Genomic DNA, 27,396 nt, shown 5'->3' with positions numbered 1-27,396 from the left:
GTAACACGTTCTCATTATTGGATCATTGGGGAAAATGTGGATCTTTTAGGCTCTCCCTTGGGGTGTGCCCGACGGAACCCGCCTGCTGTAGCTTGCTTTCGGGGTGCTTAGTGTCTGGTGGAAGACGAGCGCCTCCGTAAGTACGTTATTTCGGGTGGTTCTACCACAATTTTTTAGCCTCAAACAATGCCACAGAGTATGAGGCCCTCATCAATGGGCTACGCATCACCATCGAGCTCGGCGCAACGTGGCTATATGTTCGCTGTGACTCAGAGTTGGTCATCGGCCAAGTCATGAAGTAATCCTCCTTAAAGAGCCCTCTCATGGCGGTGTACTGCTAAGATGTGCGCAAGCTCGAGGGCAAGTTTTAAGGGATCGAGCTGCATCATGTCCCCCAAAAGGACAACGATGCCGCCGACTTCCTCGCTAAATTGGCTACCAGGCGGGTTCTGTCTCTAGATGGGGTCTTCTTCAATGACCTCCATGAGCTATCTGTCCGCATTCTAGAGGATCTGACTTCATTGTGGCTCAACCCTAACCAAGCACTCGGGGGCTCCGTCGCTCCGACGCAACCTGACCCCGACTAGGCGCTTGGGGGCTCAGGCCCTAACATTCCTATCGCAACATCGATAGGTGACATAGCCATGATGATGCTTGACCCAGCCGACTAGAGAGCGTTGCTGCTCACCTACATCCTCAAAGAAGTCCTCCCATCAGAAAAGACTAAAGCACTATGAGTCACTCGACGCGCCAAGATGTTCGTCGTGATCGGTAATGAACTTTACAAATGAAGTTCGTCGGGAGTACTCATAAAGTGCATCCCGATCGACCAGGGGAAACAGCTCCTCCTCGAAGTCCACGCTAGAATCTACGGACATCACATGGCCCCAAGATGGCTGGTCGAGAAAGCCTTTCGCTAAGGTTTCTACTGGCCCACTGCACTCCAAGACACAGAGGAGGTTGTCCATAGGTGTGAAGGATGCCAGTTCTATGCTCGGCAAACTCACTTGCTAGCGCAGGAGCTAAAATCATCCCCACCACCTGGCCATTCGCAGTCTGGGGCCTCGACATCATTGGGCCCTTCAAAAAGGCCCTAGGTGGCTTGACTCACTTACTCATGATGGTGGACAAGTTCACCAAGCGGATCGAGGCGAAGCCCATCACCAACATCTGCTCGGAAGAGGCGGTCAAGTTCTTCCTCGACATCATTTATCGGTTTGGTGTTCCTAACTGTATCATCACCGACCACGAAACCAACTTCACCAGTAAGAAGTTCCTACACTTTTGTGATGGATATGGCATCATGATCGATTGGGTATCCATCGGACACCCGCGTACTAACGGTCAGGTCGAATGGGCCAATGGCATGGTCCTCCAAGGACTCAAGCCCCGCATTTTTTATTGACTCAAAAAGTATGCTGGGCAATGGGTTGCAGAGGTCATGGCAGTCCTCTGGAGCCTAAGAACAACTCCAAACAGATCCATGGGGTTCACCCATTTCTTCCTGGTGTACGGAGCTAAAGCTGTGTTGCCATCAGACCTCGATCATGGCACCCCAAGAGTGAGGGCCTTCGACCAAGACCGAGCTACAAAGGCTCAGCAGGACACGGTCGACCTGCTTGAGGAAGCTCGTGAGATGGCCATCATCCACTCCGCTCATTACCAGCAAACTCTCGGCAGGTACCACAAGAGAAAAAACAGAGAGAGGACCCTCGAGGTTGGTGATCTCATACTCTGGAGGACCCAGTCAACCAAGGACAAGCACATGCTCTTTCCACCATGGGAAGGACCATACACGGTGGCCGAGGTGATCCGACTGGGCACCTATCGACTGAAGGACGACAATGACAATGTTCTCACCAACACATGGAACATCAAACAATTACATCGTTTCTTTCCCTAAGCTCGGTCTTTAACGCTCATTTCTATTTAAAACTTGCTCCTACAACACCCTAGCCCAAGCACTCTTGGCCTGGGTCGCTTGGGGGCTCTATGGGGGGTGCGATACCACTCCCTCTTTACTGTCATTCAGTAACACTTTTTGCCCAAATGAAAGGGCATCCCGTTCCTTTGACTACCCTACGTAACTTATGCATTAGCCTCCCAACCGATCAGACCCCGCCACGACCTAAGGTTACGAGCAGCTAAGCCTCGTGGGCCACATCCGAGTTCTTAAGGTTGTAGGCCACGGGCAATGAGCAGGTGTGAAAAGCAAAGGACAAAAAGAAAAGTTATGCAAGGATAAAAACAAGGACGGGTGGGACAAGCTTCCCCTCATGATTGATTTCATCACAAAAGAACATAAATTGTTTACACAGGGGCTCCCCCGATGAATTTATCTTTTTACAAAGACTTACTACTTTTATACAATTCTGTTGTGGTCCTCCGGTCGTATCAGCGGACAGTGCGGCCAGCAAAGATGAAGGTAGCTCAGCTGTGGTTGGGACGACGGTGCACAGCTCAGCTACGGTCGTAACGGCGTTTGGCTTGGTTGCGGGTGGGACAACGCTCGCCTCCGACCAGGCCTCTACCATGGCAGGTTGGACGACGTCTTCCTAGCATGCACCTATGGCCCCCATCGAGCAACGAGCCTCCATCACCCACCGCGTGGTGACCTGCTCGATGACCACCTGTGCGTGTGGCGCCAAGCTTTCCCCCAGCGCCTGGATCTCATCCACGCTCCACCCGCTGGCATATCCTCTATAGGCGGCCACAGAGTTTAGGTCAGGGTAGTGGGTTGCCATGAACATGAGCACCCCCAACATCCCATAGAACATGCCATCAGAGATGAGCGCCCGAACCTCGTTTGGGACCTTCGCCAACTAGATGGCGGGCGTACTGGTGCTAGGGCCCGATCCGAACACCTCAACAACCACCACCTACGTGATGTTGTGGAGTTGGTCGAGCTCTCCCTCAAGAATGTTTTGCTCCTCCAGGGACTGGTCTAGCACCTTTGTGCTATGACCTACCGTCGCTCTGGTCGCCTCCAGCTCCTACTTCAGAGAGCTGACCATTCAGGAGCATGGAAAAGAAAAATTCAAGACATCAACTGAGGGCAGGATAGGTATGTACCAAGGTGAGCGCCTTCAAGAATGGTAAGCCCTTCCTCTTGCTGGGTCATCCTCTCGAGCAGTCGAGCGTTCAACTCCTCTGCCTCGAGCATCTGCCCCCGGAGCGTGACCACCTCCTGCTCAACGTCCGACTAGGCCTTCCACTCTATCTCTAGAGCCTCTAAGGACTTCTGAAGCACCGCCTTAGTCCCCACCAAGTGAGCCTATGCCACATGAAGCTTCTGCTCGACAGCAGTCACCCACTCGACCATGCACCGCTCTGCTTCTTAGGCTCTCATCGCCTTTGCCGACCGGTCTTGGGACTCACAGCGGGTGGATTCTAGCTTATGCCTAAACTCGTCGACCCGCCACAATGCCACCACTTCCTGCTCCATTCAACCGTGCTCCTCCTAGAGAAACTAGGACTTGCGGATCCACATCGTCTCCAAGTCCTGCGCGACAAGAAGCAGGCATTTTGAGACAACCATCATGGCCTAATGGACGAAATCAAAAGATAACACCATGAATGCAGGAAACTTACCTCTGCAACATGGGACAGGTTGACGGTCATGGCCTAATGGATGAGTTCAACCCTCTCCAAGGCCTCCTTGAGCTTCACCCTGGTAAGAGTGAGATCGGAGCCCATCGATAGCCCTCTCTCCCCAAGCAGGTGCCAAAGCTTCACCTCCTACTCATCATGAAGAATGAACTAGGCTTTTCTCGGCTTGCCAGGGTGAGGCCACACCAGCTCATGGGTCACCCGCGACCTATCAGAAGATCCAACCATTGCAGCAGCAATCGATGATGGGATCATCACCCGCTCCTGGGATGGCAGGACCCCTGGTGGCATCACCTCGATGTCTTCCTCGCCATCAAAGGGCATGTCCACCACTAGGATGACATGGCTCGCTGATAGTTGCTCTACCTTTGCCCTGTCCATGGCTCCTTTGGTCCTCTCCAACTCTGGCCAAGTGGGTGAACCTAGCGCCCCTCCACCGGGTGAGATGGGGAGCCTAGTTTCCCTCCTCTCCTCTACGACTGGCAGGGGAGGGACCACAACAGTCACCTTTGACCTAGCCTCCACCGTCACCATGGGGATCACTGCCATCATGGCCACCGTTGTGCACTCGACCGGTCAGGAAGATGCAACCCCATTAAGGAAGGTCGTGCTGCTACCAGCCTACTTCCCCCTTCGCTCGTCGCAACCCGCCGTAGGCTGGGTCTCCACTTTTCTCGCACAGGAGGTGGGGAGATCCCTAGTCCCGTCGGTTCCTGGCCACTTCAAAAAAGGCACAAGCGTAGGTTAGTCACACTCAAAAACTCAACTATGAGAACAAAGGGAAGCATGAATACATATTTAGACGAAAGCAGCAAAACCTTAAAGCCTCGACCGGCTGACGACGAGCTGATCGGACGAGGATCGCTCAGGGGTCACGACCCATGCCCCCTTAGATCAACCAAGGGTGGGGGTGACCCGGCCGGTCCTTGTTCGGCCAGTGAATGGTCGTGGCTAACTAGCTCATGGCAAAACCACCAGAGCAACTGGCGGGGCGTCTCCCCATTGGGGGTCACACACATGCATTGACCCCGAAATCGTAGGGGAACGATCACATCCCCTCGACCGACTAGCGTGCTTCACCACACTCAGAGCAGGGGGCCACGAAGCCGATGATGCCTTCGAAGGGCACGACGGTCACGCCTGCTTCGCCTCCCGTTCACAGGCGGCATCCTCGCCTAGGCGCGCTTCTTTGACTCAGGCGATAGGCGCGTCTTCGTACCATGCTCGCCATCGACAGGCATAGCCATAGGCACGTGGCGCTCCACCAAGGTCATGACAATGCCCTCATCTCCCTCATCCTCTAAGGAACCCATGTCATTGCCCAACTCTGTGGGGTCATCCGACTCGATCTCTTGCTCCACCTCCTCCCGACGCTCACTGCTGTAGAATCGCCAGTTGATCTTCTTCTCCTTCTCAAACCTTCTTTGGACCTTTGTAGTTTTCTTCTTCTTCTTGGCAAGCGTGGCCTCCCTCTGGGCAGCTTGCCAAGCCGTGCCTTCCACCCCTCTCAGAAGATGCGGCCATGACTTATAGCCCGCGAGCCCCTGCGAAATAGGCGGCTTAAAATCGATCTAAAGGTCAAAATAGAAAGGAAAAAGGTCATGGGAAAGGAGTATACCAGATCAGACAGCTTCACGGAATGGAAAGGTCCAAGCGTCCCTTCAAGGGACTCATCATCCCCCAACTGCAGCACCTGATCAAGATAACTCCAGACTTCATCCCTTGACAACTCCGACGACGCGCGGTCAGGATTCGTCGGGCCAGCGTATTCCCACATCGGCCACGTTCTCTCCACCAATGGGGTGACCCTACGACGGAAGAAGGTATGGAAGACCTGCAACCCATCGAGGCCATGCCACATGAGCCTCCAAAGCTCTATCTCGATGATCTCCAGCTTGTTTTACCGATGACCAGGACCCCACGACCAACTTTCCCTCCCCTCTGGCCTCTCCCCGGTGAACATCGAGAATGGGGCCTCCATCGGGTTCCTAATGTAGAACCACTCGCCGCACCATCCCCGGTGGAGTCACTAGGGGAGTATGCCGGGTAGAGGACTGATGGCTTAGGCTGCTTCTACAGGGCGAACCTGCCGACCGGAGCAATTCTAGGCGATTTCCCCTCGGACAGGGCCTGTCCGCTGAAGATTCGCCAGAAAAGGTCCACGTGCAGCTCCATCTCGAGGAAGGCCTCATAGACGGTGATGAAGTCGGTAATGTGCAGCATCCCAGTTAGGTTAAGGTGCTACAACTCCAGGCCCCACTCATTGAGGAGCACATGCAGGAACCAGTGCGCAGGGTACCCAAGCCCATGCTTGTGGAAGGCAAGGAAGGAGACAACCTCATCGGCCTAGGGTTGCGGAACAACCTCCCCTAGCGTAGGAGCCCTCCAATACACAACTTCCTTCGATGGGAGCAGCCCCTTCTCGGCAAAGGCGGCCAGCACCTCCTCATCCATGTTGGAAGGCCTCTAGTTCGACATGACGCCATGGATCTATGAACAGATGTGTAAGTTTTTCCTCTTCCTCGCTCTACTCTCCTCTCTCCTAGAAACCCCCACAACACACGAAGGTGCCTAGCAAAAAGAAGGAAGAGGAAGCGTTGGTGGTAAAGGAAAGGCAAAGAGACGGGAGAAAAAACCCTCTCCTCCCTCCTATTTAATGCGAAAGGACGTGCAGCAGGATGTGGCCTAGCTGATGGGACGCGCCTACCCAACAAAACATCTCCTGGCTAGCGAGATGTGGCCTGGGTAGGGCCCACCACTACCGCAACTCTAGCATGGGAAACAAGGTGCAACCGCACGCAAACGACCCTCCGCCTTCCTAGGAAAGGTTTGGAGGGGCCACCGACAGAATCTCCATCGAGGGGAGGCCAGCGGGCCACCTGAGTCGGTCTCTAGAATGGCTCAGGCATCTGCCAGGAGATGGGTTAAGGAGCAATGGAATGCCCCATGCGGGTTATGCCGACTCGGTCATGAACAACGGACCTATATTCCACTCAGACATATCCGATAGGAGCTCTCCGAACCCGTCACTCCAGCCATCGAGGTAACTTTACCAACCCCCGTTTTACTTTTCCAGTGCATGAGCATTCATTCATCCATTCTCATTCAAGCATTCATACATTCAGTCATATATTCATCCATACATTCATCCCATACATCCAAGCATTGCATATGCAATTGTTGCATCACAACACTTGGCGTCGCGTCACGAAGCGATAGTCGTCTCATTCGATATGAGCAACGACCGACCGGGGTTCGAAGGCCAGCCCATAAAGGACTCGGGAATCCAACCAACCGCGTAGGTCGTGGACGGGACAAACATGAGCAAACACCCCGACCGGTAGGAACACAGGAGTCTGTGACCCTAGGAAAGAGTACTAAGGTGCTTAGCCTCTGACCGACTCACCAGTCGGCCACAGGCTCAAGGGCTACACCCACTAGGTATGCTCGCGCGCACCCAGCAGAAGATGGGCTAATGATGAGCTCTCCCCTTTGGGGGCTGGGCGCCTATGTCTACTCGGCGTGCCTCTGTGGCCTTCGCTAGTCCCCTCATCAGGGGCTGGGTGCCAATATCCCCCTGGTGTACCTCCACGGCCTTCGCTAGTCCTCCCTATGGAGGCTGGGCATCTAAATCCTACTCGGTTACCCTATGCGGTACAACAAACCAAGGAGGAAAACACCGAAGTTCCAATAAACAATCCGCCTCCACGGCGCAATGGGCATAGGAATTATAAAGCAAATATAAGCTTTCATTTTATTAAGCTAAAAACATAAGCCCCAGGCTTTTATAATAACACGCAAAGCATGTGTGAATAGCCCCAGGACTGCTCTGCACCTTGGGGCATGAAGCGGAACAAGGGAGCCAAGATCCTTGTTCTCCTGCTACAATGCTCTCCTCCCTCTCTCCGTCCTATGATCCAGAATCTAGGACAGGGCCCATTCAAGACGTACGATGCTCTCTCCTTACGAGAGACTTCTAGCATCGTACTCTCGTGCGCCCTCAAAAGCGGCAACTCAACAGCCCCTTCATGGCTTCACAGAAGCCTCAACGGGGCTCGGGGGCTCCTGTCGGGTTCATAAACCCGGAGTCCCCAATGGACCCACTTCCCTGCAATACTTGGCCCAGTAGGGAGTGTAGCAACAGCACGTGTCTGGACCGGCCCAGATACACAATGACAGGCCGAGACCACGATCCGGTACTCGACCGGCACCTCCGGCCAGGAGACCTGGTCGAAGCCCCAACTGGAAGGCCTGGCCGTGGTGGGACCGCAGTCCGACTCCGACCCCGTTCCTCCGACCGAGGATATGTCAGACCTTTGCTCGCCTCTCTTTCCCGATCGATACGGTGGGGCCGATCGAGAATGATCTACCAGGACGCCTGCTCAGTGTGGGCCCGGGGAACAGGCGGAGCAGATAAGGTAAGGCGCTCAAGTCAACTGTAATACTGAGGACCGTACCCTGCCATGCCCTGGACACCTACAGGACGGTGCCGACAGGCCATGTCAGACGGACACTATACAGCCTGCTAGACGCGTCAAAGCACAAACAGTATTGTGGCCGCCGTCGTTTGCCATCCCAAGCGAACACTATGCAGCCTGCCATGTCATGAACAGTAAGGTGGCGAACACTGTGCAGCCTGCCAGGTACAGCAGGCCATGAATAGTAAGGCGGGTGATGGCGTGCCGTACCCAACGGCGTGGGCAACAAGACTAGGTAGTACCCGTACATACTATCTCCCTTTCCGTCTTTGACTTGTAAGGCCACCCCTTCATCTATAAAAAGAGATGCGCTTTCTCCTAAAAGGACGGGGGCTCAATGGCTCAACAGCTACACAGTCTGCACGCTCTCAACAGCGGATAAGCTTGGACACACAGAGCATACGCTCCAATACTTAGCGCACGTTTGAGCATCCGTCACTCTCTTCCACTCGAATCAGAGTCTGACCAGGCCTATAACACCCCCTTCTCATTACTTACTCATTTGTAACCCCACAGCAAATTTCGAGCACCTGGGCTCAGGAATAAAGTCACCGATCGACTGAAACTGGATGTAGGGCACGTTGCCTGAACCAATATAAATCCTGTGTCATCGCGTGCTAGGCCACATCCGATCACAGCGCACGACAAAACTATAAATATTTACTTGTCGGTCAAATTTCGCACCGAAAGATAGTTCACAGGCTCTCCTTCTGAAGGCAAAAATTTCATAAGCATCATCCATTTAAACAAACTATTTTTCTGAAAAAGCTATCTAGCTGACTTCCATAAGCATCATCTATTAAACCTACTGTTGTTCAGGAAACCTGCGAGATGCATCCATATGCTTTTATGTTTCTGCTTCCTGATGATGAAACATGTAACCTGAAATATGTATCCTCAGACCTCAACCTGAATATGTACAGATAATTTTTTGTGTGTGTGGATACACTAAATTCCAGGTGCAGCTGTTAAGGCATCACTCTTTCATTTGTCCTAAGTGCAAAACTCAGGTGTCCTTGTGTATTCTTGTTATTCCAAATCATTTTGCAGACATACAAGATACAACAAAATAAATCCAAACAGACATATGGAAGGCCATCCCTAATTAAGAACAGAGGTAGTGTACCATTTTGTTTCATCCACAAGGATTAATTAAGCATATGAACACTACTTGCATAAATTGAATTTGAATATGCTATTATTTGTATGAGCTTGCAGGAACGTTGCCTCTGTTCTACAACACAGGTACCTTAACCTTTAAGCAGAATTCTGTAGTTCAGTAGAGGTGATCAAACAAAGTCTCAAATACCTCTATCTACAACGCTGAGGGTTTCATCCACACTAGCACTTCACCATCCACACTAGCACTTCACCACATGCCTATGCGATCTGCGCCTCTCCCCTTCCTAAGAGTTTCCTGGCAGCGCTAAGTGTTTCCTGGCTGCAATGTTATTGGCCAGTTCTATTTCGTGGCTGCCGCATGCTGTCAAACTTTATCCGCTTTCTTGTCCTCTACATCAAACAAGGTGTCTGGTTTGAAAGTATACATTAGTAGAAGTGTTAGAATCTTTTCTTTTAACTGAAAATCTTGCTTGATTCCATGAAGGAAGATGTGAAAAGGCCATGAAAATAATTTTCTCCATGGATTTTTTCCTGGTTGCTCTTCAAAGTTCAGATTTATTATTCAGACTGATGGCACATATTTGATGTAACCATTTTGGCCTTTGCATTGCACTTGCCACTTGATAGGATTGCACTTCATACACATACAACTTTGTGCTCTTGGTGCAGATAGCAATGGACAACACAGATGCAACCCTGAGAAGCATACTCACAGAGCACAAGGAGGGCGCTAAGATATATACTTCACTGCTCAAAGAGAAGGTAATAGATAGAAAAATTATGCATCCAATGGATAGATAGAAAAATGGATAGATAGAAAAATGGTGTTGGCAGTCACAAGGCAGGGAGTGTATTTCACGAGCTCAGAAGATTCATTCATTAATTCCCTTTCTTCTTTATCTGGATTTGAGTACTTATAAGAGAACTACCAATGCTAAGATTTGTCTCTATTTTTCTTATTTTTGTGAATCCAACTTTGTTACTGTTCTCTACATTCCAAATTATAAGATGTTTTTGCTTTTCTTATGGTCTGCTGCACGGAGTCGGAGCTCGCGGGTTATGATTTGGCATCATGCTCTCACTATATGGACGATCACTGTCCACGAAAGTCGTGTGGGTAAAGGTTCTACCATTAGCAAGCAACTTGTGTGCCTTATGATTTCACTCATACATAAGTTTCATAGGATGATATTACTTAGATTGACATAACACTGCTAAATCATTTATCCAATTCGGCCAAGCCTGCTGGGCTATAACTAAAATACTAAATCACGTTTTGCAATAATACATACATTTGCACTCGATGGAATTATCCAATTTCAACATTTATTGCATGTCATGAGATTTTACACATGTTTTACCTATGTAGTTGTATGTTGCGAAATTATATATATACCCGTAACAACGCACGGACACTCAACTAGTTAACATAAGAAAATCAAATCAGTACTTTTGTAATGTTTAAGGTTGAAAATACTAAAATTTAAGTACATTATTTGTTTAGGTAGCTTTTCTTAGCCCTTGAGAGTTAAAGAGATTATTTTAGAACTTTTTTGCTTTTGTGGTTCTCTAAATAATACTATATTGATTATCTCTATGTATAGTATATAGTTTATAGTGTGCGAAGCGGTGGCCTCCTATATGTAACTGGACTGGGCCTAAAATTAAAATAAAATGATGTGCTTGTTAGCGATGAAACTAGGATGGTAATCTGGTGGGGAACCCTCTTCCGTAGCAATGTGTGGGATTCAAGTAACAAAATGAAAATAAATTATCTGCCATGCATAGCTATCAACTTCACTAATGATGAAATTCTTAGCGGACATTTTGAAGAGCCGTGCAAACGAATGTTTTGATAGCTTCTCTAAAGATCTCCAAGTCATGATTAAGGACTTAGGTAGAATGTAACTTAGATGGTTAATACGAGAAATAACTTTACTATGCCTTCTTATGCAAAAATGTTTCCCGGATTGTATACATGCTCAAATACAATTATGTAAAAGTTGAACTATAAAAAAAATCATTGGTTGTTTTCATGTGCATCCCTGAGATAAAGTCGTGGGTTAGCACGGTCATTGTACTAGTAAATTTGGTATGCTAGTTGAATGATCCACACTTGTACTAATTGATTGATCTTTTCAAACCCTTATAACTCGGTTGATGGATTGATGATTCCGAAGGAAAAAAAACAAGAGGAACCTTAATCAGGTTATGCCAACGATCTTGATAAAAAAAAGTTGTTGCTGACCAGAAAAAATTATGGAAACCCAAGCTAATTGTGCCAATTGCATTGGTGTTTTCTATTTATTTAGTGAGCGTTGAGTACTTTCCAATTTCAATGTCATATTGGGTCGTTGAACCTGTAGCTTGTGTCCAAAAATCGGTCACGTGTCTCTTTTTATTCAATCTCATGTGTTTGTAGGAGTATTTTGATTTCTTATATGGTGCCACATATGGAAATATATATGGAGTTCCAATTAGATTGAAACACGAACCATATATATTCTATAGCTATAGTAGAAAAGTTATAATGTATATGACTACTATTATTACTCATATTACTTATTCACAGCTTCTTTTTTGAATTTTATTGTATTGGACTCTATGGATTAATCTATACCGTTAAATCATCATAAAATCTAACTGTGTATATTTTTTCTCGGTACTCTATCTATTCTCTACCATTAGATCATCATAAAATCCAACTCTACATATTCTTCATTTTTAATACACTATTTATTCTTAGCCGTCAGATCATCATAAAATCTAACGGTGCATTTTTTTTCTATTTTTTGATTAATCTCGTAATTTCTAGGCCCTCTTGGTGAAGGTGAGGGCTCCTTTTGATTTTTGTTGTATTAATATATCAAAATTATTTATAACTTCCTAGATGCAACAAAAATGGGGAAAATATTGCGTGCAAACCACTCTCTCGGTGCAATCATGAAAATCCTTCCAAAAAACCTACTTAGAAGTTTTCAAAAATTATGAAGCGATGCACATCCATAGTTAATCAATAGATGTATATTGTAACAAAAGTTGGGAAACAAAATAAATCTAGAAAAACTCATATGGAAATAACAAATTTCGTGTGCATTTGCACGACAAATTCACATGAATTTTGTCTTCTAGTGCACTTGCACTTGAAATTTGTCATTTTTGTGTGGATTTCTACATAATAAGTTTGCCTCTCAACTTTTGTTACAACGTATATCTATGGATGAACTATGGATGTGCATCATTTCATAATTTTTAGAAAACTCTAGGTAGGTTTTTTGAAAGAGTTTTTATGATTGCACCGGGAGGGTGGTTTGCATCCAATATTTTCCCAAAAAATGATAATTCAACACACTTTACACCCTAGTCTTGAGTGAATTGAACCGAATTTTTTACATTTTAGCCCTTTTTTTAAAGTTTCTCACAAATAGACCCTTGGAGGAAAGATTTTAGAATATGGACCCTTAGCTCGGCGCCATTGATGCTGGCGCCGAGATAACACGTCTCGGCGCCAGCGTCCCTAGCGCCGAGCTCCTAGGCTCGAAGCGAATGTGGAAGGTGACATGGCAGGGAGCTCGGCGCCAGTCACTCTAGCACCGAGCTCGGCACCGTAGATCTTGGCGTCGAGCTCGGCGCTAGAGTGACTGGCGCCGAGCCTTTATTACCTATGGGCCTCGCCCCTCTCTTCCTCTCCCTCTCTCGCCCTAGCAGAGCAGAGCCGAGCTTCGCCGTCGCCGCCCGCGCACGCGCCTCCACCGGCCACCCTCGCCCGCGCCGCGCCACGCCCGCTCCCCGAGGCCACCCCGCGCTGTGCCACTGTGGATGGCCCGCGCCCCACGCCCCCTCCCGCGCCGCGCCGTTGCCCACGGCTGGCCGCCCGCGCCCCGGTCCCCTTGTCGGTTCCTGCTCCCGCGCCATGCCCTCTCCTCGCCTTGGCCTCGCCCTGCCTTGCCGCCCTCCACCGCCGGCCTCAGACGCGGCCGCCGTGCCTCCAGCGCCTATCGAGCCAGACTCACCGCGTGGAGCCTCGCGCATCCCACGCTCGCCGCGCACCACCGCTATTGTCGGTCGCGCCATCGCCGACCCTGCCACCTGCAGCGCCGGGCCGTGCCACCGCCGGCCCGGATCGTCGGCCTGACCCACGCCCATCGTCCGCTGCGACTCCGTCGACATCCGCGGATCAGTCGTTGGAAAGGTAAAAATTATGAATATGCAATGTACCTACTTAGTTGGCATTTATTATTTACTAGTAATACTAGAAGTACGTGCCGATAGTAGACATAGGGGCAAATGCACTTTCAAATCCTCAGTCTGAAACATACTGAGTAAGCAACTCATTATCCGAGTACCAGTCCTCTACTACAACCCTGTTGCTGTGGCTAGGCTCACATGTGTTGCTCTGACCTGCCTGTCGCCTGTAGTAAGCGGCCTCTGCTTCATCTGTGGCCGCTGCGGCCTGAGTGAAGAACGTGTCGTCATCCTCCTCCGCTTGTAAGCCCGCCTCTACTAGATCGATGAGCTCGCTCAATCTGTCAATGTTTTCCTCAGCCTCCTCCGCCTGCAACGCCGCCTCTGCTAGAGTGATGAGCTCGCTCAGTCTGCCAGTATCGCCCTTAGCCTCCTATGCCTGCAAGCCCGCCTCTGCTAGAGCAATGAGCTCACTCAGTCTGCCAGTGTCGTCCTCATCCTCATCCCCCTCATCAGACAACATAATCGGTGATTGAACGGTGCGACCAACTAGCGATCTATGCTTATCTAACTTCTTCTCATACCTTGCACGAGCCAGCTCTGTGGCATGTTCCTCGCTGCAACCAATCCCTTCATGTATAAAATGCAATCAGTTAGCAACGCGATTATATTACATTTAAAATCAAGCAATGAAAAAAATGTTTTCAAGCACTCACTGGCACATAATGCAACAACATGCTCGTTCAAGACCTACATCTGTACTCTTGTCTCCTCCCTTGCCTCATTCCTTGCCCTCTCCTCCTCTAACGTCATCCGTCTCTCCAATCCCCATTTGTTAAGCCCAACATCGATCGGGTTACAAATACCGCGTTGTCTAGCAAACTCACGTATCTTTTCTTTGTGATGTTTAACGAATAGGTTAACGTAGTCAGGTCCATATCTCCTCTTCTATGCAATTACTTGCCTCTTCTTCAGTTCATCCAAGAACTTAGCTTGACCATCATAACATTCCCATCTGTATTTCCTAGTGCTCTGTTCAAACAAAAAATTATATCATATATGTCTTAGCAAAAGAAATAAAATACGATTTCATGTTTACCACAAAAATAACCAACCTCAACATACTCAACCATATGGCCGCAATAATGGCGTATTCCAAGCTCTGAAGGGACTAGGGCATAGTTAGATTTAACACCACATTCGCATATGACAGGAGGTGCTTTGTAAATTACCCTTTCTTTCTTCTTTCCCTTAACCTTTCGCGGTTCTTCTAGCCATTGGTTCTTAGGACCATACAACCACTCCTTGAAACGACACTTTGCCATTGAAAACACCTAAATAAGTAGACATTAGTACATGAACACATATAGCTCAACATTTCAACACATACACTTTGCACTTACTTCATGCTTGTTTGGACACACAAACTCCAACATATTCTTAGGGTTTATCACAGCTCGATCTCCACAATCGCATAGAGGAGGTTCCTCGAGTCGTCTAACTATGGCTAGGTGCTTCTCCTTAGCCGTCATTGGCGGAGGGTTAGGGGGGGTGGAACCCACCGCTTGAAGTGCTCACGTGGATATCTCCCTCTAAACCAATCATCGAAAAGGAGGTACCTAGGATCAAACTTGTCTGCACCATCGATCCACTGAAAGAAAAAGCACCTCTCATGGTCCTACACAACGAGATTCCAACAAAATATTAGTAGCATACTTACACAAATAAAGCAAAAGGATAGTGGAAACAATTTCTTATATTAAAACGACTGCATGTATAGAAGTAACGCGCCACTGTGTCCGGATGTTTCGATTGAAAACCATGGGCCGGAAAACCACAATCACAGTTAGAGACAGGGAGGTCAGGGAGACAGGGGCATCTTTGCTAGACGCATCGGGGTATAATTCTCGAGGACGGCCCCGTTTTTGCCAAAACTCCTCCCGAAACATTTCTTGCATCTAACAAAATAGATGTAATTTAACAAACATAAATCAAAATATCACAAATAAATGTCAATGAGAACCATAACTATAATACAACCAATTTCTTTCTAAGAACCGAAAGCAGTTAACAGTAAACCCTAAACTTAGGGTTTCCCATTTGATGCACAACAATGAACCCATAACATAACTACATACGCCTAGGTTTGCTAGCTTTTCCACGCCTTGGCATCATCCTACGGTTGTATAATACATATATTGAGGGATAGAATAAAACCCTAAGTGATGATGATTATTACGTTCAAAAATCCGACTAATATATACTGAATCGATACAAAAAAACTAGGAGGGGAGCGAGGATACCTTGCTCTCGAAGATCTACGGATCAAATCAATGTTTCCAAGGTCCAATATGCCGATTCGTGAGGTAGGGTGAAGTGAGGAGAGAAAAAACCCGAGAGGAAGGAGAAAGAAAAGAAAGAACGCTCGGGCACGAAGCTTGGGCTGAGTTAAATGGCAGGGAGCTCGGCGCTAGTGCGCCAAGATCTACGGCGGCTAGCTCCCTGCCATGTCACCTTCCAAGTTCGTTTCGAGCCTAGGAACTCGGCGCCAGGGACGCTGGCGCCGAGCTAAGGGTCCATATTTTGAAATCTTTCCTCCAGGGGTCTATTTGTGAGAAACTTTCAAAAAAGGGGCTAAAATGTAAAAATTTCGGTGAATTGAACTACCTTTGGTCCCTTGACAACAAGAGCTTTTACCTTCCGAACAATGCTCTTATGGTTGCCGTGCCAGTGCACAGTCCACAGTTCCTTTGTGTGTCTTAAGAAATGGTGCTACACTCCTATTTATAGTGATGGGTGAGGGGATTTTTCCATGTCTGTCGACCATGGGATACGTCGCCTTAGGTCCCCAATGCTCTAGATTGCCTCCTGATGTTGGTTGAAAGTTAGGTCGGTGATGGTGGATTGGACACCAAGGTGGGGTTGGTCGACTCTATGCATGGTCGAACAACCTCCCCAGTGCTCCCCTGGTCATCCATTCTTCTTGTGTGTAGAGATGGATGCCTTGGATGATCTCGTGGACGTTGGTTGGACAAGTCAATGTTTCTTTGCATGCGGTTGTGGATTCATGAATCCAAGTGACGATCATCTTGTCCTTCGGAAATGAACAATGTTGATCGAACACATATGATAGCTCGTGAGTGTGTCTTCTCATGCTGGCTGCCCCCCCCCCCCCCCCCCCCCCCCCTCATGTAGCCGTTTCTGCTTATTTATTTTCATTGTGTACATTGCTACATACAAATACTCTCCATGTGCATGTGAAAAACCTTATTAGTTGAAATAAATATATTTGCACATAAGTTTTTGGTGTAATCCTCATTTATTCCGATCACTTGATGACCGAATCTTTGCAATAGTGACCATCAACACACTTGACGATTGTATAGAGAGTTGAAAAGTCTCGATACACTTATACGGAAGTAGCATATAAAACAGTTTAGCCGAAATTAAATATAATAACATTTTGAGAAAAAAATAATCTCAAAATTATAAATGATATGATGCCAAATACAAACAAAATATGATGTGCATGGTTTTTAGCATCTACCTAAAATTTACAATTTTTAAAAATCCCTAGATCCTTCATTTTGGAAAACAAAATAAAATAAAGAAAATAACGTAGTAAGCGGTTGGCAATTGAGGCCAACACGGTCACGATCGGAAACATGGTGTGTGTCTTCATTGGGTGGCGTCACTTCTATACGGTTCACGCCAAGCAAAATGGCGTGGTTTAGCCTAATATGCACACGTGTAAAATACACCTATTTAATTACGCCAACACATATGGTGTGGCATGGTCATTTGTTAGCCATGGTTCCTGACTTGATGAAAAAGACTAGTAGTTTGTAAAAATTTAGTTCTGTATATCCTATTATGAAAATATTAGTTTTTCTGAATTAAAATAAAATAAAAATTTAGAGGATGCATCTCAACAAAATGACCAGCCAAACCCACAGTGGGTGGAGCAGGCCTAACAAATCGGCACAGCCCAGATCGGCTCGTTTAGGACTAGGACTCTCGCTCGGGCCTCGGCCTGTCGTGAAGTCGCCCGCCAGTTTATTTTTAGACAAGAAATGAGGCCCGGTACTCTTTAGCTCTCGGCCCCGTCAAATGCTAATCACGGTTCACGAGTTGGAGAACTGGGTCCACCGCTGGTGTCGCAGAGACCGTCTCGTATTTGCAGTGTTTTCCTAAACGCTAAACCTACCGTTTAATTATTATTCAGATAAAATGTCCTATTAAACGGGTTAAACAGTCTATTAAACGGGATAAACGGGTGATTAAACGGAAACAACGCACTACCGTGTAGCGTTTACACGGTGTTTAAACGGGCTAAACAACCGTTTATGCGAACAGTGCGTATTCAACGCAGCGCTGGCCTCTGGATCGAGTTAAATTGCAACGATGATCGATGGGATCGATCCCCACAAGAGATGAAACGCCACGGTACTGTAGTGCGCTGCCGCCTCGTATTCGGCGCACGGTACCAGAGGAGACGAGATGATCCGCGCCGCGCCCCGTATCCTGGGTAACCAATGGGTGCCGGAGCCATGGAGTGGAACGAGGCGCTCGCCATCAATGCGGGAGCAGCGGAGCACTAGTACATAGATAGCTGGCGTGCCGAGACGATGAACCTCGGCTCACGCAGAACTGACTGATCCACCACCACGGTGAAAGGCTAGGGCATCCGATCGTCTCGGGCCGTGAACGATGATGGGGAAGAAGGGCAAGGGAGCGGCGAATGCGGGCAAGAAGCGGCCGGACGACGAGCTGGTCGACCTCATCTTCTCCTGGTCCCTCCTAGACGTCATGAACCAGGACCTCTTCAGAGACAAGGTTCGACGATCACTACGATCTTTGCATCTACTTCTACTAGCTGGTCTCTCCGCATCGCAAGACCCTTTTTTTTCACATCGCTCTCTCCAGTGCAATCTGGTCTCTGATTAAGCACGCGGTCCATGCTCTGTGCAGGCTAGCACGATACCTGACAGGTTCTTCGGGCTCAAGAGCTACCTGGACGCGTTCAGGATCCCGCTGCTGGAGGAGATGCGGGCAGAGATGAGCTCTAACCTGGAGCCGCTGCCCGACCACCCATCGGCCGTGCCCATACGGTCCCTGGTGCCCAGCACTGGCAAGAGCTTGGGGAATTTCGGCTTGGTGTACCGGGCCACGGTTGCCCGCGGCCGTGGATCGCGTCATGCGGCGCCGTGCATCGGTGACATCATCGTGCTCTTGGACGGCATGCCTCGCCGGCCGGCCGAGCTCGCGTGGAGCGGCGGCGGCTCGTACTGTGTCGCGCACATCCAGGATGTCGACCGCAACGGGTACGGCTTTGAGATCAGAGCGTCCAGGAAAATCGAAGACGCGAGCTGCTACGCTCTCGCTGTCAGCCTGCTCAGCTTCATACCCTACGCGCGCATCTGGCGGTGCCTGGACTACGACGCCGCCGTGAAGAGAAACCCTACCCTCGTCAAGGTGGTCGCCGGCGACGCGCAGGTACACACGCACAGCACACACACACTTGTCCAACGCTACCCACGTATTCTCGTTTGTTGCATGCATTGTCTTTCCTTACTTGGCCGACCCTCTTGTTCAGCAGAGCACATCGTTTCCGGCTGGGTCCTCGGCTCCAGCTCGGCGAGACACCGGCGGGGCGGACGCAGACGTGGCGGCAAAACTGTCCACGTTCAAGCTCAACGACTCCCAGACGGAGTCCATTCTGAGCTGCGTCAAGGCGACGCGGCAGCAGGACGGCGCGAGCAAGTTCAGCCTCATCTGGGGCCCGCCCGGAACGGGCAAGACCAAGACGATCAGCGTGCTACTGCTACTGCTTCTGACGAGCCAGACCAAATGCCGCGTCCTGACGTGCGCGCCCACCAACACCGCCATCAGCCAGGTCGCGTCCCGCCTTCTGACGCTGTGGAAGCAGCACGCCGCTGCCGACGGAGGCTGCCACGGCGATCTGCTGCTGTTCGGCAACCGGGAACGCATGGCCGTCGACGGTGATCTGGGCGAGATCTTCCTGGACACTCGCGTGAAGCGGCTCAAGAAGTGCTTCTCACCGGCGACGGGTTGGAGGCATTGCCTTGTTTCACTAGAAGTGTTCCTGGGAGAACAAAGAACAGTCACGTGTCAGTACCAAGGAGATTGCTTGCAGAATGTCGGGACAAAAGTGGCTGAGACATTTTTCGTCAGGTCGAGGCTCCATCAGATATTTGATACGCTGAGAAACTGCTTCAGACTAATCATGTCACAAGTCCCTAGGGCCGTCCTTTTGGAGAAGAACTACAAGAACATTGTTCTACTGATGGAAATGCTCAAAGACTTCAGCAAGTTGCTTGGAAGGAAGATCGTCGGAAATGATGAAGCGAGCAAATCAGAGTTCGCTCAAAATCTTATGCAAAGCAAGGCACGAATCCTTGACGTCACGAGAACTCTCCTCCGAGAGCTGAAGCTTCCCGTGACACGCTCTGACTTCAGAATCAAGAAGTTCTGCCTTGGAAGCGCGCCCTTTATTTTCTGCACGGTGTCTGGCTCGGCCAAACTGAATAATCAGAAGATGGGCCTGCTGCTCATCGACGAGGCTGCGCAGCTGAAGGAATGCGAGTCCCTCATACCAATGCAACTCTCTGGACTGAAGCATGCTGTTCTTATTGGTGATGAGTGTCAACTACCAGCAACCGTGAAAAGCAAGGTACGGTCAGTGCTTACTTATGTTCGTGCATTATCGCATCTGTCTGGGCAATGCTCGTAGTTTGTATTGCTGGGCAAAATTGAGCTTTGGCAATCTTAATTTTGGCAGGTTTCAGACACCGCATTGCTGGGCAGGAGCCTGTTTGAGAGGCTAAGCGCGCTGGGACAGAAGAAGCACCTTCTGAACATTCAGTACAGGATGCACCCTTCTATAAGCATCTTCCCAAACTTGAGCTTCTACGACAAGAAAATTTTGGATGGTGCGAATGTCACGCAGGAGGGCCACACGCGTAAGTACCTTCAAGCTGCAATGTTTGGGCCGTACTCATTCATCAATGTCGAAGGAAGAGAAGATCCCGGTCGGAGCAAGCGAAACATGGCCGAGGTAGCTGTCATATTGGAGATATTGAACGCTCTAAAAATAGGTAACTGAATTCATATTTATATTTGCTAAATTAATTCATGTTTCTTTTTCAATCCTCACACTTGAAACATTGCTGCTGAAATAGATTAGATCAATGGTCACGACTTATTGCAATTGTCATCCAGTTTAGTCTCTGGCTATATATATGCAGCTTGTATCAGCAGCCGGCAAGGAGTTTCTGTTGGGGTGATCAGCGCATACGCAGCTCAGGTGGAGGCAATTCAGCAGAAGATAGGGAACGCCAAAGCCATGCATCCCCTGACTCTGCGCGTCAACTCCGTGGATGGATTCCAAGGCAGCGAGGAAGACATCATCATCCTGTCAACCGTCCGGTCTAACAGTGCAGGATCCATCGGCTTCCTGTCCAATCTCCGACGCGCCAACGTCGCTCTGACGAGGGCAAGGTAACCGCTGTATTTTCAGGCCAAAAAACAAACCAGACAGCAACTTAGCCCTATTGTTTCCGTTTTCATTGAGCTATTCTTGCACGTTCTTGGTGGGTGCAGGCACTGCCTCTGGATCCTGGGCAACGCGGCGACCCTTTGCGGCAGCGGTTCCATCTGGGAGGAACTGGTCCAGGACGCCGTGGATCGCCGCTGCTTCTTCAACTGGGGAGACAGCGCGGGAGTTTCTTCTCCCATCACTCCGTGGCGGAAATGGAATGCAGCCGCAGTTGGATTTGGATCAGACTTTGGCGTGCACGTCCCTGCTGCGTGCCGCGGATACGAAGCTGACATTTGCGGTGCACTAGGCTCCCTGCGTCTAGCTGAGTGAAGATGCTTTTTAGGATTTCAGGTTTAGAATTGCGTTTTGGCTGGTGATTTCCAATGTCGTGGTAACTACAGATATACAATGCAGATATATTCTTTTGCTAAGGTATTCCTTTGTTAGGACTTTCTAAATTCGTGCTTTCATTTTCAGTTAGAGCATCTGAGCATGCAAGCACAAGGTCAGTTTCATACACACATTTCATCGCTCAAATTTCTGAGCCTCGCATATGATAACCCTAACTAAATGGTATGGAAAGAAAAAATGATAAAAGTAGAGGAATCAATGGAGCTAGTATTGTTTCTTCATTTAAACTCACAAAGATCACATTTCATGAATAATGCAGGTCCTATAGGACTTGCAAACCCACACTTCCTCGGTTCCAAAAAAAAGTGTTATTTTAGAAATAAATCTGAACCAAGTGCTTGTCTAGTACATATATATGTAGCTATTGTTGTACTGTACTCCCTTTCTAAAGAGTCAAATGTTGACCAAATGTTTATACTTGTACTAGTACAACACAACCGAGAAAAAAAAAACTAAGTAAACAATCTCACGCCATGTCCACTGCCTCCATGAACTCCCTGTCGGCTGCGAGCCTGGCGAGCGCTTCTGGAGACATGCACACCTCCACCCCCATGCTCCCACCACCATCACGCCCCGGGTACACGGTCACCACGCCGTCCATCTTGTTCCCGGCGCCGCTCCGAACGGCGACCGGCGTGCCCCGCCCGAAGTCATTTCCGTAGACGTCGAACCGCGGCGAGGCCGCGACCACGATATATGCAGGATCGCCGTCGCCGGACGCCTCCAGGTACAGGATGTGTGGCTTCTGATGCCAGGACGCGAGCGCGTCCCTCGTCTTGGCCTCGTCGAAGGACACCACGGCCTGGTTGAGCAGCCACGCCGTGCAGCCCAGCCCTTTGTCCACGACATGGGCGACGGTGCACTTGGCCACGCCGAGCGCCACGGCGTTGCCCATGTAGTGCTGCGGCACGCCCTGCACCCTTCCTCGGCATCCTACGGGCAGCAGGCAGATCGTCTCCCGGTCAGGCGGGAGGCGCCGGGCTCGGCACGCACCGCGCCAGAGGTGCGCAAGCACGGCCTGCAATGAGGAGATGGGGTCTGCTTGTGGCTGTGCCGTGCCGGTCATCTCGGCGTTTGCCTTTGCCTTGAGGTTCCTTACGCTCGCCGTCGAGAGGTGGAAGAAACACTCGCGTACCGGTGGGAACTCGACGCGCTGGATGATGTCCTCCACCTTCATGAACGGTAGGGTGACCGGCACAGGGCATGCGTCGGGGAACCATCTGCCGAGCACCGGCGGCGGCGTGGACAGCTCGCAGCCGTGGGCACCACTGCGGTGGATCTCCGACCAGGTGTTGAATAAGTGCCAGAACGTGGTCCCGTCGGCGACAGCGTGATTGAGCGACAAGGCAACGAACACGCCGTCGGCGAGCTCGGTGACCTGCGCGCCTAGCAGTGGACGGGGCTCCAGCATCGCGTCGCCACACAGCATCCCGTTCGACGGGAAGAAGGACCGCAGCACCGGCGGGAAGTAGCGCGGGCAGATGATGTCGCTCATCGAAACCCCCGGCGCCACCGCGTGGACGAGCTCAGCCCCGTCGTTGCTGCAGCTGAGCGACACGGTGAGACACGCACCGGAACCTGATGCGCCGCCGCTGATCTCCGTGACGACGAAACGGCCGGCCGGCGGGTAGAAGCGGCCCAGGGCACGCGCGAACGACAAGGCGAGGTCGTCGGCGAGTGCGCTTCCTGTTGTCTGGGTCCTGTGCAGAAGGACGCCCTTCTGGATGTAGTGGATCGAAATGTATTGGAGATCCCACGGCGTCAGCTCCATGATCTGGGGCTCCAACGGCTGCTAGCTGTCCAAGTCTCCAGCTAGTCGAATCGGAGTCGGAGCTACATAATGGGACGTTTGTGGCTGAGAAAATTCACCAGTCAACAAAATCGGCTTATATGAAATAATATAAAGTTGCTTTCTAAAAATGATACGCGTGGACTTGTATAGTGGCACCTAGTACTTGTCACACAACTCCCTTCTTGCAACGCACAATCGGATAATATAAATAAGTTCAGCAGCAGTCATCAGCAAATTGACCCACGACAAACTCGGGGAAATTATTTTTATAATAAATTCATTAAAAAATATAAATATTATTAATTAATCATCATAAATATAATAACGACACGTATTCTAGGACGAAGCCAAAACTTAAAAATCGAATTGGCCTCTACTACGCCCTTCCGACTCTAGTATTCTGCTACTTCAACAGTACAGTAACAGTGAATTATCCAGAAAATAGTAATAAGACTGCCCACAATGTATCGTTTTACCGGTGCTTGAAGAGGAGAGAGAAGGTCGAAGCACCGGTGCCGATCATTGCGAGCGATGTCGAGTTCCCAGAAAAATTGGACACCGAGTCATGTAGAAGCATCAATGCTTCAAACTTCTCTCTGACAACATGCATGCACATGAGAGAGAAAAATATGCACAAGAGAGAGGAAAGCTGTCTACAGTTGTTGCTTTTTACTGTTTAATGGGTCTTACACGATGCCTGCCCATTGCAGCTTATCTCCACCGATGCTGAGTTCCTGCTTTTAGTTTTGGACATCGATGCACACACTGTGGCCAGTCTAATAGTTCACTCTTGTGGACATGCATTGATGCATGCACTTGAGTGGTCAAAATCAAGTTGCCTTTTAGTCAACAATCGTGTAGGAAAAAAAAGATTGGAATGTAAATTCTTTTTTTCCATATGAAATTCCTCCTATCCGAATCCTCTATTTGTTGATTCCTATATTTTCTCTTTGAAATTCCTCCTATCCAAATAGCACCTGTTTTAAAACAAGATTATTTAAACCGAACCGATAGAGAGTGCTCATTGATTTTTTTTAATTCTTACTTTTTTTAGAGTTCTAGGACCATCTTCTATCATTAGATAAAAGACCAGAGGTTCATCACAGCAAGGTGGTATACCACCTGAAATCCATATTAACCCGTTTACTAAACACCAGCAACTAAAACAGGGACAAGTTCAGAACCGCTAAACCATACTCATACAAGAAGCCTAAAACAGCAACTAAGCAGCAACATCACAACGCTATCTTCGGACTAAGGCTCTATTCGGCTGGTCTATAAGGAGCTTATGCTGATTTGTACGACTCATTTGTTGGGAGAGAAAAATAGTGTACCATGCCTGATAAGCCGGCTTATAATGGTAGACGAATAGAGCCTAGGTCTTCACAGGCAACCCCCAATTGTTAGGCAAAGGCTTGACCATTCCATCTCTTCCCTTCTCCATCACCAGCTTCATATGATCAAGGCACCATTCATTAGATGATCCCTAACCGGAAGCCATCTTGACTTCTTTGTCATCCTTCATCCGGCTTGTTAGGCAGTGTCTTGCTCATTTTCTCTTTGTCATCCTTCATCAACAGTTTCATATGCTCATATCGCCATTCATCTTGCCATCATCAACTGAGATTTGAGCTCGGCAATAACTCCCTTCATACGATCCTGATGCTCCACAGGACACCAATTCTGTGTCATAGCAATAATCATCTGGTAAAGATTTTCCATACTTTTCCAACCACTTCTCTGAAAACAAAGATTATTCCTCAGTTTCCACATACTCCACAAAGCAGCCGCTGTGAAGATATTAGTAACACAATGTTTCTTATTAGAAAGCCAATATTTCCCTATCACATCTAAAGATCCACCAAGGTTAACATTCAGAACCGTGGATAAAATTTTCCAGAGTTGAGTAGCCAGCACACAGTCAAAGAAAAGGTGCTGGACAGATTCAATTTCACAACAAAACAAACATGTGGCATCTTCCACCTTCCTCCTCTTCCCCAAGTTATCCCTAGTCAGCACTTTATTCTTAGAGACTAACCATAAGAAGAAATGAACTCTAGGAGGGACCTTTAAAGACCAGAGAGCTGGAACAGTTGCAGAATGTATACCCCTAAAATTGATCACTCTGTAAAGGGTTTGGGTAGAATAAGAACCCTTAGACGAAAATTGCCAAATAAGCGAGTCCTCCTCACTGGTGAAAGAAATAGTAGAAGCTAATTGGCAAACTTCCATCCACTGCTGTTCCAGGCCATCATCCATGTTTCTTCTAAAAGAACACTTGAGAGAGGACCCATCCCAGACCTCATCAATGGTAGCATTTTTCTCATTGACTATCCTATAAAGTTTCCAAAACTGGATTGCAAGACTAGAAGAACCTAACCAATTATCCTCTCAAAACCTTAATTTATCTCCTCTCTCAATTTTCCAACGATACCCCATTCTTGATGCTTGAGCAGCCCACATGAACCCCCTAAAGAAACTTGAAGCATTGGTGGATTTAGAACAGAAAATATTAGGCTTAATTCTTACTTTTCTCTGTGACATTAAACTGATTATATGTAAAATTTCTTTTTGATCTCTATGCGCTGACGGTGACTTCTGCTGGGGTCATATCATTCGCCCATACCGACGGTCTGATCGACGCGAGAGAGCCGAGAGCCATGCAACCCGCACCCGCGGCACTGCACGTCAACTCCGTCGATCACATCATCGTGCTGTCAAACCGTCGGGTACAACAGTGTTGTATCCATCGGCGTCTTGTCCAATCTTGGGCGCTCAAGTCGCCAGTTTAGATGGTAAAAATTTTGGCAAAACAATATTGTAGCATTTTTGTTGTTGTTTGATAATTAGTGTCTAATTATAGTTTAATTTGGCTTAAAAGATTCGTCTCGTGAATTTCGTCTAAACTGTATAATTAATTTTATTTTTTATTTACATTTAATGCTCCGTGTCTGCGTCAAAGATTCGATGTGACAGAAAATCTTAAAAAATTTAGTGTTTTGGAGGGAACTAAACATGCCCAAGTCCAACGTCGTTCTGACGAGGGCAATGCAGATGCAGGGTACTTTCAAATCAAATTAAAAAAACATCAAATTAAACGGCAATAATTTTACCATTTTATTCAGCCCTAGGATCCACGGCTGATGGCATCATTTGATTACAGGCGCTGCCTGGTATCCTGGTCCTGGACCTCGCGCGGCAGCGGCGTCATTCCGGTGTTTAATTATGGACTAATTAGATTCGAAAGTTTCGTCTCGTGATTTCTCATCCAATTATACAATTAGTTTTTTTTTGTCTATATTTAGTACTTCATACATATGTCGCAAGATTCGATGTGATGAATACTGCGCAAAATTTTTTTAGAATCTAAACAGGCCCTCAATTGTTAGGCTGGCGTTTACTTTTTCAAGCTAAGGGCACGTTTGGATCGAACGAAAATTGGAGGAAAAGTACTGGAATGTAATTCCTTCATAAAGACTTTCTCTCTTACGGTTTGGAACGTAGGAAGTGATATAAAACTTTCCAGAGAAAAGGCTTAGGAAGTTGTACTTTTGGAGGAATATGAAAATGAGCTTTGAGCCAAGGGAAACTTTTCTGTGGCCACTTGCTGCTTTCTCATTGCATCGAAAGCTATTAACATGTTACTTTCTGCGTTTTTCCTGTGTTATGGATTTCTACGTTCCAAACACCCCTTCTAGTTATTTCCTGTGTTTTTCTTTTTCTCTGTTTTACCACTACACACTCACCCCATTCCTGTGTTTTTTCCATTTCCTATGTTTTTGATTCATGCGTTCCAAACAGGCCCTAAGTAACGACGTGGTGACTAACATTTTCGATAATGATACGACGAGAACGTCCGTCCGTGACTCCCATTCTGACGTGTTCACGCAAAAAAGAAAAATACCTGCTTGTTCCACTCTCCGCGATGCCTCTGCCTACCACCAGCTCCTTCTCGTCCCCTGTCTGACCAGAGCTCCCGTCCGCCCCTTCCTCCCGCCCCCGCTCGGCCAGAGCTCACCGGCAGCCGCTTGTGCATGTGGCTGCCCCCTTCCTCTCGGCCCTCGTCCGGCCAGAGCCCGCCGGTGACCTGCGCCATCGCTGGCCTATCCCCACCTTCCCCTCCGCCCGCCTGTGACAACAGAGCCCGCATCCCGGCCAAAGCTCGCCGACGACCTGTCCACGCCGCCCCTCAGCTCGCCTCCAGAAGGGGCCGTGACGGCACTGCCCTTCGCCTGCCC

At 48.6% G+C, this 27,396-nt stretch overlaps 3 protein-coding genes across 3 annotated transcripts; 2 read left to right on the top strand and 1 right to left on the bottom strand.

The window, feature by feature from the left end:
* Positions 1 to 1,120: 1,120 nt before the first annotated feature.
* On the top strand, positions 1,121 to 1,903 carry LOC136492273 (uncharacterized). The gene is made up of 2 exons (XM_066488348.1): positions 1,121 to 1,265; positions 1,437 to 1,903. Exons 1-2 carry the CDS (start codon positions 1,121 to 1,123, stop codon positions 1,901 to 1,903), a joined length of 612 nt encoding a protein of 203 aa, XP_066344445.1.
* A 16,204-nt stretch (positions 1,904 to 18,107) lies between these two features.
* Positions 18,108 to 21,262, top strand: LOC136492272 (helicase sen1-like). Its single transcript, XM_066488347.1, has 6 exons — positions 18,108 to 18,230; positions 18,366 to 18,884; positions 18,991 to 20,088; positions 20,197 to 20,512; positions 20,663 to 20,915; positions 21,016 to 21,262. The coding sequence occupies exons 1-6, from the start codon at positions 18,108 to 18,110 to the stop codon at positions 21,260 to 21,262; spliced, it is 2,556 nt and encodes an 851-aa protein (XP_066344444.1).
* A 407-nt stretch (positions 21,263 to 21,669) lies between these two features.
* Positions 21,670 to 22,982, bottom strand: LOC136494624 (uncharacterized acetyltransferase At3g50280-like). Its single transcript, XM_066490800.1, has one exon. The coding sequence runs from the start codon at positions 22,859 to 22,861 to the stop codon at positions 21,833 to 21,835; it is 1,029 nt and encodes a 342-aa protein (XP_066346897.1). The 5' UTR covers positions 22,862 to 22,982; the 3' UTR covers positions 21,670 to 21,832.
* Positions 22,983 to 27,396: the final 4,414 nt, after the last annotated feature.

The sequence above is a fragment of the Miscanthus floridulus genome, chromosome 11 (genome assembly GCF_019320115.1).
Source record: "Miscanthus floridulus cultivar M001 chromosome 11, ASM1932011v1, whole genome shotgun sequence".
Taxonomy (NCBI): Eukaryota; Viridiplantae; Streptophyta; class Magnoliopsida; order Poales; family Poaceae; genus Miscanthus; species Miscanthus floridulus.
This window is presented reverse-complemented; position numbering and strand designations above follow the sequence as displayed.